This window comes from Drosophila obscura, unplaced genomic scaffold (genome assembly GCF_018151105.1).
Source record: "Drosophila obscura isolate BZ-5 IFL unplaced genomic scaffold, ASM1815110v1 contig_186, whole genome shotgun sequence".
NCBI classification, from domain to species: domain Eukaryota; kingdom Metazoa; phylum Arthropoda; class Insecta; order Diptera; family Drosophilidae; genus Drosophila; species Drosophila obscura.
The window spans coordinates 6,083,981-6,094,270 of record NW_024542774.1 but is presented as its reverse complement, the minus strand read 5'-3'; the positions used below and the strand labels follow the sequence as shown (position 1 = coordinate 6,094,270).

The 10,290-nt window shown below is 44.7% G+C and overlaps 2 protein-coding genes and 1 long non-coding RNA gene across 4 annotated transcripts; 2 read left to right on the top strand and 1 right to left on the bottom strand.

Annotated features, from left to right (window-relative positions):
• Window positions 1-427: 427 nt before the first annotated feature.
• LOC111080879 lies at window positions 428-968 on the top strand. Of its 2 annotated transcripts, none has more exons than XR_002608544.2 (3): window positions 428-535; window positions 635-790; window positions 859-968. It is a non-coding gene; the product is annotated as an uncharacterized LOC111080879 (long non-coding RNA). The 2 variants fall into 2 exon arrangements; XR_005967766.1 differs by having other exon boundaries at window positions 435-535; window positions 597-790.
• Window positions 969-2,936: 1,968 nt separating this feature from the next.
• Window positions 2,937-4,240, top strand: LOC111079833 (transmembrane protease serine 6). Its single transcript, XM_022376721.2, has 3 exons — window positions 2,937-3,060; window positions 3,124-3,740; window positions 3,800-4,240. The coding sequence occupies exons 1-3, from the start codon at window positions 2,937-2,939 to the stop codon at window positions 4,127-4,129; spliced, it is 1,071 nt and encodes a 356-aa protein (XP_022232413.2). The 3' UTR covers window positions 4,130-4,240.
• A 3,630-nt stretch (window positions 4,241-7,870) lies between these two features.
• On the bottom strand, window positions 7,871-9,978 carry LOC111079832. The gene has a single exon (XM_022375145.2). It carries the CDS (start codon window positions 9,851-9,853, stop codon window positions 7,940-7,942), a length of 1,914 nt encoding a protein of 637 aa, XP_022230837.2. The 5' UTR covers window positions 9,854-9,978; the 3' UTR covers window positions 7,871-7,939.
• Between the last annotated feature and the right edge of the window lie 312 nt (window positions 9,979-10,290).

Below are 10,290 nucleotides of genomic sequence, written 5' to 3'. Positions count from 1 at the left end.
ATTTCGATGTTGCACGCAATTAAAATCTTCATTAGCCGCGTTTAATTTCCACTTTTGATTAAAATAAGAAATAAAACATATAAAATGAGAAATCCGAGCAGTAAAAATAAAACAGAAAAACGGCTGAAAATAAAAAAAAAATCTTGTGACATGTGTCGTGGCTTATCGCCATCAGCCGCCAGCAACAAGTGGAGTTGCAGTTGGGATCTGGGGCGGTAGAGATGGAGTTTGCAGTCGGCACTGGGGCGGCAGATGGAGTTGAAGCTGGGCACTGGCACTGGCACTGGGTGGAGGCGCAGCAGGATTCGATTGGACTCCTCTGCGGACACTTTGGCTGATTAACGATACGTCCTCGTCCTCGTCCTCGTGCTCCACCTCCTCGTAGTCGTCGTCGTCGTTGTCGCTATCAATGTTGGGCCTAAGTGACAGTTGACTTGTTTATCAATTGACAGTTGTTTTTTTTTTTTTTGTTGCTCCGCCGAAGCGGGGATTTAGTTTGGGGGGACAAAGAGTATAGAAGGAACGGACTCTCTGGGTAACGTAACTGTTAATAAGCTTGTTCCGTGGCCTGTGAAAATGTTGCTTTTAATTAAAAGTTGTTGCAAATGCTGCGGTTGCCTCTGTCTCTCCACAGCTCTCCATCTCCATCAGCATCCCCAATCCCCTCCCCACCCCATCTCTCTACGCTGACGGAATGTTTGCCTGGTGTTTTGTAAGTTGTATTTTAAAGCCCGATGCTGTCAGGATAGCAGCCAAGAGCTCATGTCGAACAACTAAGTAGTGGCTTTGGGTATGCTGCAAGTCAAGATATTTTATATATGCATAAATATTTGTATTTCCCCCCTACCCAACACCCAGACACATATTTTCGGGCGTGGCAACCTACGCAGCGGGGCAAAACATTCGCAGAAGATAAAGATACATTCTATAAAATAATATATATTAAGCAAGAGGAAAATAAACAATGAAATGATTATAAATTATACTATTTTTATCTTTAAATATTGTCTAAGGAAATTGCAAGTTTCTCACTCGATTTGTAAGTCTTCTATCCACTAGAAAGTCCAGGGCCCAGTCCAGTTCTTTGTTCATCCTCGAATGTACGATTTCTTTATTCTGAAGCATTTTAATTGGTTTTCTTTTGTGGCTGCTGCAGCACATGCCACAAAACAGCAAAACAAAACTTGTGGATAACCAAAACTTTTGCCCCACTTTGGACATGTTTATTGCTTTGGCCACAATTAAGCGATATTTCTTAGACAAAAGCTTCTCCAGTTGCAGCTCCAGTTCCAGGGGTTCCCGGCTTCTGCCTGCAGCTGTGGGTCAGTGGATTATTTTTTCAGGCTTTTCGCAATTTGCTTTTTGTTTCACTTCTTGACAAAACTTTGAATGCAGTCCACAATCCAGCCCAGTCTCTCTTTCTCTTGTGTTTGTCTCTGCCCCACTCTCTAATGAGCCGTCGCCGAATGAAGTTCAATGTTGTGGCTTGTAAATCTCCCCACATGCTCCACTTTTCCCGGACAGAAATCCCATTTCCATAAATATCAATTAAGCGGAGGAGAATATCAAGAGTGACAGGGAACATGGAGAGTTCCCTCAAGTTGCTCTCCGCGACGACTCTTGGCTACTGGTTGGGCCGCTCCGAATGGCTGCTACCTGGCCTACGCAGTTTTATAATTGGACAATTTACTGGGCCGCTACTACCATGCCCCAGCACACTGCAACACTGCAACTGCATCCCTCGCTTTGAGAGCGCTCATCAAGTTTTGTTCTGGAGTCCATAAAATGGAACTGAGGAAATGCTACGATTTGGGCGTTGAAGCATGAAACTTATGTCCAAATGTGGGCGTGGCAATGGACATTGAAGTCGTGTGCTAACGAAGGCGAAAAGGGTGGAAAGGGGGGCTAAGGGGGTTTATTCACTGTACAGTTCTGCTCGAATGGATATACCCCAAAAAAAAATTCAATTAGTCAAAGTCGAATCGCCCTTGCACCCACTCCCCGGAAAATGCTTCCCTCGTAAGCGGCTTACACACACACACACACATACATACACACGGGGAAATTGTTATAAAAATGCTTTCACTAATTTTCAGAGCCCCTCAAGCTCTCCAGCTCTCCCACTCCCAAATCTCTCACTCTCTTCTAATTACTTGTAACAGAATGGTGGACAGAATTTTCCAGAGGCTGCAAGGCGACAAGAGTTTTCCACAGAGATGATGTTACTTAGTCATCTTGGCATTCCACTAAGCGGTCACTAAGCGTCAATATTTCAGGCCTAAGCCTATTACACATTATTATTGTGCCAGCTTACACCACAGAGGCAGATGACATGCCTGGCAGCAGTTTGGGGCAGAGACTATGAGCAGGCAGGCGATGGCATATTTGGCTGAGTGTCAAGTCAACTCTCTTGATTGGGCAGCTTATTGGGGCCTTTGATTTGCATAATATTTCGTTAAATAGTTGATAAAGTCAATTAGAGAGAGTTCTTTGGGCAAAAAGAAGGCAAAGGAAGAAGGCAAATGTGGAAACGAAAGAATGTGTAATAAAGGAAAGGAAAAACACTATGCAGATCAAAGAGGCATAAAATCGAAAATTTCCTTCCGTATAAATCCCCTTTAATTCAGTTTTCAAATTAATTTAAACTCGTTAGCTCATTAAATTGTTTTACTTGTATTCCATCAATTACCGATTCATGAAAATGGCAACCACCAGCCCACCAAAAATATTCCCCCTACTTTCGCACACACACACACACACACACACACCACCCACTCTAACGTTGGGGCTCTGCCTGGGGGGCCTTTACACTTTGATGGCAAACATTTCATGAATTCATTTGTGCAACAGCATGGAAAATGTGTTTGGCAAATAGAAAAGTTGCCCGAACAAGGAGAGGCCTGTGTAAAACGAGATTAGATTGGAGGTGGGGGCATATGTGCATATACGACGAGTATATGTGGGATTTCTGCTTAAAACGGATCATCACTCGAGGCCGAGAGTTTAGTTGCCACAAGTCCAAGCAAGATGCAGCTACAGTGGATCATCTTCTGCTGCTTTGTGGGCTGGACGATTGCGCGGGAGGCAGGGCACATCCTGCCAAAGCAGGGTAACTTTTTCGAGTGGCTTATCGGGATATTTTTGCCGCCACCACCACCACCACCGTAACGACTACAACTAGCAGAACCACAACGAGCAGAACCACCATCCCTACTACGAGTAGCAGCACTTTCACCAGCTCAGTAGCCAACTTTCCCATCGAAAGAGAATGCGGCACGTGTCGCTGTGGCCTGATCAACACACTCCATAAGATCGTGGGGGGACAGGAGACGCGGATCCATCAGTATCCATGGATGGCCGTCGTGCTGATCCATGAACGCTTCTACTGTGCGGGATCCCTGATCAATGATCTGTACGTGCTAACAGCAGCCCATTGTGTGGAGGGAGTGCCCGTGGAGCTGCTCTCCCTGCGCTTACTCGAACACAATCGCAGTCATCCGAACGTGGATCTTCTGGTTCAGAGATCTGTCTCGCAGGTCAGGGTCCATGAGCTGTACAATTCGCGCACTTTCGACCATGATATCGCCCTGCTGCGTCTCAATGAACCCGTGGATGTGGTGGGCCTACACCTGAGACCCATTTGCCTACCCCTCAAGGGCCACAGCTTTGATCACGAGCTGGCCATTGTCACGGGTTGGGGGGCACAGACAGAGGCAGGATTTGCCAGTGAAACGTTGCAGGTAACATAAAGGGAGGGAACCAACAGACTCTCATTGATTTTGAGCCGCCTTTTTTTTAGGAGGTGGATGTACTTGTAATCCCACAAAGCGATTGCCGCAACGCCACTGCGTACAAACCCGGACAGATCACGGACAATATGCTCTGTGCCGGACAGCTGGACGAGGGCGGGAAGGATGCCTGCGGCGGCGATAGCGGCGGACCCCTTCAGGTGACCTTCGCCCAGATGCCGGGCCAGTATCAGCTAGCGGGTATCGTGTCCTGGGGCGTGGGCTGTGCCCGACCCAATACACCCGGCGTCTACACCAGAGTCGGTCAGTATCTACGCTGGCTAAGTGCGAACACTCCCGGGGCCTGTCACTGTACACCCTATACCGAGGAGTATTACTAACAGTACTAACTGTTGTGGCAGCATCAAAAGTTTGGCAAATGTTGCACAAAGTACTTGGAGGAAACATCCATATCCATAACCATATCTGGAGTGGCATTCCCCAAAGCTATTGGGCAAATAAAAAAGCAATTTGAAACTAGGTTACTACTCTCGAAAGGTGGACGCAGAGGCTTCTCCTCCTTCTGTTCCTCCTCCTCCTCCTCCTCTAGGGGTAAAAGTTTTCGCAAGGAACGAGGCCATATCTCATACACATAAATCCCAATTTGCTGGCGAAATATTTTGTGCAATTGTGATTGTTATGCATTTTGCATTTGTGCAATCATAAAATTCCTCTACCTTCCCAGAAAATCTACTCCCCACATCCCAACAAAATACAAAAAAAAAAAAAAAAACAGAAGGAAAGCCCAAGGACACGCGCCAAACTCATAGGAGCAACTTCTCCACTCGAACAATAAATTGCTCGGAATATTTTGCCACAGTTCCATATACATACATATCTGCTGTACTGCTGTAGAGCAAAGCGTTTATAGAAAGTTGAAATTTGGCCAAAAGCATAAGCATAAGCATAAAGATAAGGCATAAAGTTTTTAACAAATGCGCAACAAATTATTTACTCAGGGGGAAATGGCAAATTGAGTTTCGATTTGCTGGTAATCGAGAGTTACCGAAATGAATTTTCTTTTTATTTGAAAGAGAAGTTAGGGATTATGATTTATATACTAAAAGATCCATGCAAATGTTCATTGGATGGTTAGAAAAGTTGCGCAGATCATTGGGAACAGTATCAAAATAGTTAACACAGGTGAAAACTGTTGTAGGGACAACTATTTCGAGTGTTAATTGCCTCTTTTTATGAGATTCGCACATCATGTTTTATGTTGTAAGGATGAACGTACCTATTACCCCTCGCTGGTATGCAGTTCCTCTTCCAAGAGTTAAAGCTCTCTCACACCTTTCCTTCTAGAATTATATTCCAAGCTCCAGGCCACATTTTCTTTTATTTACCCATCAGTTTTTCCATCGGAAATCACTGTCAGATCAAAGTTATTTCCAATCAGCAAAGACAAGCTGCTCCAACGGCACTACAAAAAACGTAAAACTGGTCTCTTGACCATTAAAATTCTATCTATTAATGTGCCTCTCTCTCTCTCTCTGCCCTGGCACTCTCTCCCCAAAAAACTACACACTCCATTTGCCTGTAAGATTTTTCCCATCAAAAGACAAATTGCCAAACCTTGAAGAAAAGCACGCCCCACGTCTTTTGGCTTTGCTGTTGGAGTTTGAGTGGAGTTTGCCTCCATAAAGCATACCTACATACATTCATACATATGTAGATGCATATGTAAATAGTTTTACAAACGCTATGCATCATTAAAAATCTTTTTACGACTTCATATTAAAGCCAAAACAAAATATGGGACGGGGGTATACAAAAAGTGGGAAAATAAAAAGGGAAACGGACAGAAATGAACAGTAAAGAAACCATTTATACTTTGCCAATAAATTTGTCTCACCCGAGAAACTCGTAAAGATTTCCTACTCAAAGTCATAAAGAAGTCTCCAAAAACACAAGAAACCAAAACCGAAACGAAAAACCAAAGCAAACCAAAAGAAAAGAAAAAAAAAACGAAGCTTAAGTACTGCCGCCGACCTGCATGGATTTCCAGCTAAACGACAAATAACTTGGCATTTAATAACTCTCCGCTCTCCAGTCTCCTTCTCTTGCCCACCAATCCCCGCAGTCTTGCATTTGGCGGCTTCATTATAATGCAGCAAAAGTCTCGACTTTATTTCTGGTTCCATAATTTCTGTGGCAAAGCGAATTTATGCGTTGAAACTAAAGCTCCGATTGCGGGCTTTTTGGCCAAGTGTGTGTTGTGTGTGTGTGTGTTCATGTGAGGTGAGTGAAAGATAATAAAGGTAAAGAGTTGGAATGTGTGCGTGAGAGACGAAAGAGTTACAGGAATGAAACTCATGAAAACTAATGCAGGAAAGTATTCCCTGTCTTACAGCTCTTTTTTATTACTTGATGTTGGCCACAAAAGAGCTAGGAAACCAAATTTGGTTAGCTATGTGATTCACATTTCAGCATTCCCCCCCCTGCCCAAAAAGAAAATCTGTGAAAATAGTCCAAATCCATTTACACTTCTCCCAGAAAGGCAAAATAAAAAATCAAAAATATATACTGGGGGGGGGGGGGAAGGGTTTCAGCACCCCCCAAAAAAAACCCCCAAAATAGTCCAAATCCATTGCGACACTTCTCAGAAAGGCAATGAAAAAGCTCTATAGATTAATGCCAACACAAACCCATCAACTTATTAACTATAATTCTGCACATCTCTGACTCACCTCACTCTATTCCTTCTACCCTAGTAGGTACCCAAAATCGATGTCGTCCCAAGTTCAGATTCCCCTAAAAGGACATAATTTGAACATGAAATTTAATAATCGACCTGTCATGTTCATAATTGAGGCTCTTTGGGGGTCGGGGCCATCTCAGTCCTCCTGCCGCCTGCCGCCTACTCGAATCGGCCCAAAAACAAACGAAACGGAGAGCAGAGCAAGAAACACATTTCTCAGAAGGCAAAACATGACACATCTCATTATGATGACTCCCAAAAGATCTCAACCGCAGCAAGCAGCATACACGCTGCTCCATACTCTCCTCTCCACTCCAGTGTGTGGCGTGTGTGCTGATGCTGTCAGAGCATTTTGTTTATGATTTTGTAGCTGTCATAAAGTTATTAAAAGTATGTGACATTTTTATGGCATTATGACGTCTTGAGTCAAGGTTCTACTCCAACCGAAAATACAGCCACAGATGGGAGCCAGCAGAGGGAGTGCTTGTGCCTCCTGCCTTTTGTTTTCAACGCTCTTGAAGTTCTTGGAGGTACATACATACTACATACTGCCTCTGTCCCTGAAATATGATATCAAATAAAAAGCAAATTAAAGACGATAAAAATCGTGTCTCGCCTCACGCTGTGATAAGTGCAAAAAAAAAAATAAAAAAAAAAAAAAAAAAGGAATAATTCTTGTTGCGAATCTCTAAACGAAATCCCTTTGAAATCAACTCTCGATTGGCCTCTGGGTCTCGTTGGGGCTTCGGTTTTTCGGTTGCCTCTTCTGTCTGGCTGGTTGGCTGGCCTGTTGCATGTTGCCTGCTTCTGCCGCCTGTTGTTCATCTTGTTATTTGGTGGCTCATAAAACTTGTAAACATCCGACTGATTGTGCCCCTGTCTGGGTATTGGCTTTGCCTTTAGTCTCCCTCTCCCTCTCCCTATTCGGTGTCCGAGAGTGGGTGCTGTGCTGTGCTTGTTTCGTTTCGAATTGGTAAGATATTTCCAGATGATATTACACTTTTGATTGGCCCCTCGTAATGGGGCACTGAGGGCGTGAGAGATCAAAAGTCGATAAGCGGCTTTAATTGCCTGCTTGTGCTTGTGCCTTCTCTGACCATATGCCCAAAGTTATGGCCCCCCTAAAGAAATATTTCAAATAATGGATAATGGTCTGCCATATGCTGATGACCACAGAGACGGTGAGAGGTGTTGTGTGGTTAGAAGAGAATAGATAACAGCTGAGAGGCTGGTCGAGAACTTATGTAGATATTTTACAACTATTGTAAAGAGTTTGGATGAGGGAAAGTTGAAGAAACTCATATATCCCTACTAGTAGAATGAACGAGTTTTTTCGTAAGTGATTCAATATTTAATTTAATTTTTTTATTCCTGATTCATTTTTGTTAGCTTTGAAAGCCAGTTTTATTTTACTATTATTTTATTTTATTATTTGTTTCTATTTTATTTATTATTTATTTTTGGAGCTAAGCTTGGCTTTGCGCAAATCGTAGCTGCGGCGTTTGGCCGCCGATAGTGTGGCTGTGCGGCGCAGCACCTTCTGGTCGATGTACTCCTCATCGTCGTCATCGCCAGCGAAATCCATGAGCCCGTCCTCCTCGTCCCCCCCATTCTGAAGGAAAGGCTTCAAATTCTTCTGCACTGTTTCCTCCAAAGTTTCTTCATTATCGTCGGGCATGACCACGAGCTCGTCTGCTGTTTGCAGCTTCTTTGACTTCTTGGTCAAGGGTTCCTTTCCCTTTTCCTGATCATCTGCATTCTGGCGTTTCTTTGACCCTTTCTGCTCTGCAGTCACCTTGGAAAGCTTCTCTTGTGCTTTAGTTTTCTTTATAAACTTGTAGGTGCCGTTGTTCTCATTCAGCACTATCTCCAGCGCGGCGGAATCTTCATCCAGCTCATCATCGTCATCACTAGAACTGGAACTGGAGGTGGAGCTGGACTCCAGGAGCGCGGTCAATTTCGAGGTTGGCTTTGATTTTTGCTTGGACTTGTTCGGCTTCGGATTTGGTTTTTCCTTGGGCTTGAATGTGCTGCTGCTTGTACTGCTGCTGTTGGGGGTGTTGCTGGCGATGCCTTCGCCATCTTCGCCGCACAGCTGCTGCATAACCTGCTCCAGATCAAAGGTCTCCTTCTTGGCTGGATCATCGTTCTCCTCGTCGGAGTAGTCGATGCCAATCGGTAGATTCTGATTGAAGTCGCTCGACTTGTTGTGGCCATCAATCACGATCTGCTTGTAGCCGCTGATCTTGATGCCATAGCGGGGCATGTACTCCTGAAAGAAGTCCTGCAGCTTCGGTAGCGCCACGTTGCCATAGTAGCCGGCATACGAGGGCACCTGCTTCGTGAGTATCTTGGCCACCGATTCGTACGGATTCACAAATTTGTCCGTCTTGCCCACGAGCTGTTGCTCCACGGTTGTCTCCACGATTTGTGCGGGACGACCGGCTCGCTTGGCCACCGGCTTGTTGGACGCATTGGCGTATTCCTGGAGCAGCGCCATGTCGAAATGGTAGCTCAGCTCCGTGTGTAGGCGGCAGCGTGCCGCCTGCAGGGGCGAGAGGTACGAGTGAAAGGCGGCGCAGATGTCCTTGCCATTTTGCTTCTGCAGCAGCTCATTCTCCTGATCCTCTTGAATGTTAAGGTTGCTTATCTGACGGAGCTTTTGCGGCATGCCCATCACAAAGTTGGGGTGCTGAAAGACCAGAACTATGGTGCCCTTGGCCGGATCCTTCAAGTCGTAGTCGAGCACACGCATAAAGCCATGGTGCGAGAGCTCCTCCGCGAACTGGAGGACACTGCGACAACGGAAAATGGAACGAGGGCCGGTCAAATGTTCCTGCAGCGCCATATATTGCACAATCAGATGCTTGCCCCTCTTCGACCAGTTGACAAAGTCAATGCTGGGACTGTTGGTGGCCAGATAAAGTTTTTGCACAAACGAGAATTCCTCGAGTCGACGGCGTAGAATCCGTTTCTTCACTTTTGGCTTTTGCTGCAGCGTTCCTGCTGGCTTCTTCTGGTGCAGCTGTCCAGCTGCCTTCTTTTTCGACTTCTTTTTCATCTTGCTGCTTCCAATGGCTTTTTCCCCATCATCGTCAATCGTTTCAGTCTTGATAAGAACCTGCAGCTCCTGGACGTCGTCAAAAGTATCCGCACCATCTGCAGCATCGAGCGTCTCCATAAATGTCTGCAGGTCATGCTCGATGTGGACACGTTCCTCGGGAACGATCCCGATGGGGGATGGCTCCTCATGAAATATCTTCCGCCAATCGTCCATATTGAATGTGGTTGTTGCAGCGTCAGAAGGACGTCCTCCAATTTCATCGGGATCTTCGGATTGTAGAGTAGATTTATAACGAGACATTCTGTTTGTTCTATTCACACAATTTACTCAAACGTTTTGTTTCCCTTTTTTCGATTTGAATTTAATTTCTTTTTAGCAGGAAAAAAAATTAATTTCGTCGAGTGACACGTCAAATGAAAGGAAAGGAGGAGGGTTGCCTGTCTTCTCGAAGAAAGTAAAACGAAAGTAGAAAAAGGGGCTGCCATACTTTTCAAAATGAAAGCATCAGTGTTGCAAAAGGTTTCTGGTATTTTATTTTCTTTTTTAGTGTTGGAGAATTAATCATGGTATTTATTAGTCATTAAGTTTCATAGAACTAAACTTTAACCTTATAGATCATTGGGGAGGGGAAGTGGGTGGGGGGCGCTTAAATAAATGCAAATTTCCAAAGACACAAAAGAAAAATCAAATACCAAACAAAACTCACATTTCATTCCATTTGAATGCATTTCATGTAT

What these genes read in the sequence shown, in the direction of transcription:
- LOC111079833 (XM_022376721.2), top strand. Translation starts at nt 2,937, where the DNA reads ATGTGCATATACGACGAGTATATGTGGGATTTCTGCTTAAAACGGATC. An exon ending in GGATCATCTTCTGCTGCTTT is followed by an intron (nt 3,061 to 3,123) that starts GTGGGCTGGACG and finishes AACTTTTTCGAG; the next exon opens with TGGCTTATCGGGATATTTTT. An exon ending in TTGCCAGTGAAACGTTGCAG is followed by an intron (nt 3,741 to 3,799) that starts GTAACATAAAGG and finishes CCTTTTTTTTAG; the next exon opens with GAGGTGGATGTACTTGTAAT.
- LOC111079832 (XM_022375145.2), bottom strand. Translation starts at nt 9,853, where the DNA reads ATGTCTCGTTATAAATCTACTCTACAATCCGAAGATCCCGATGAAATT.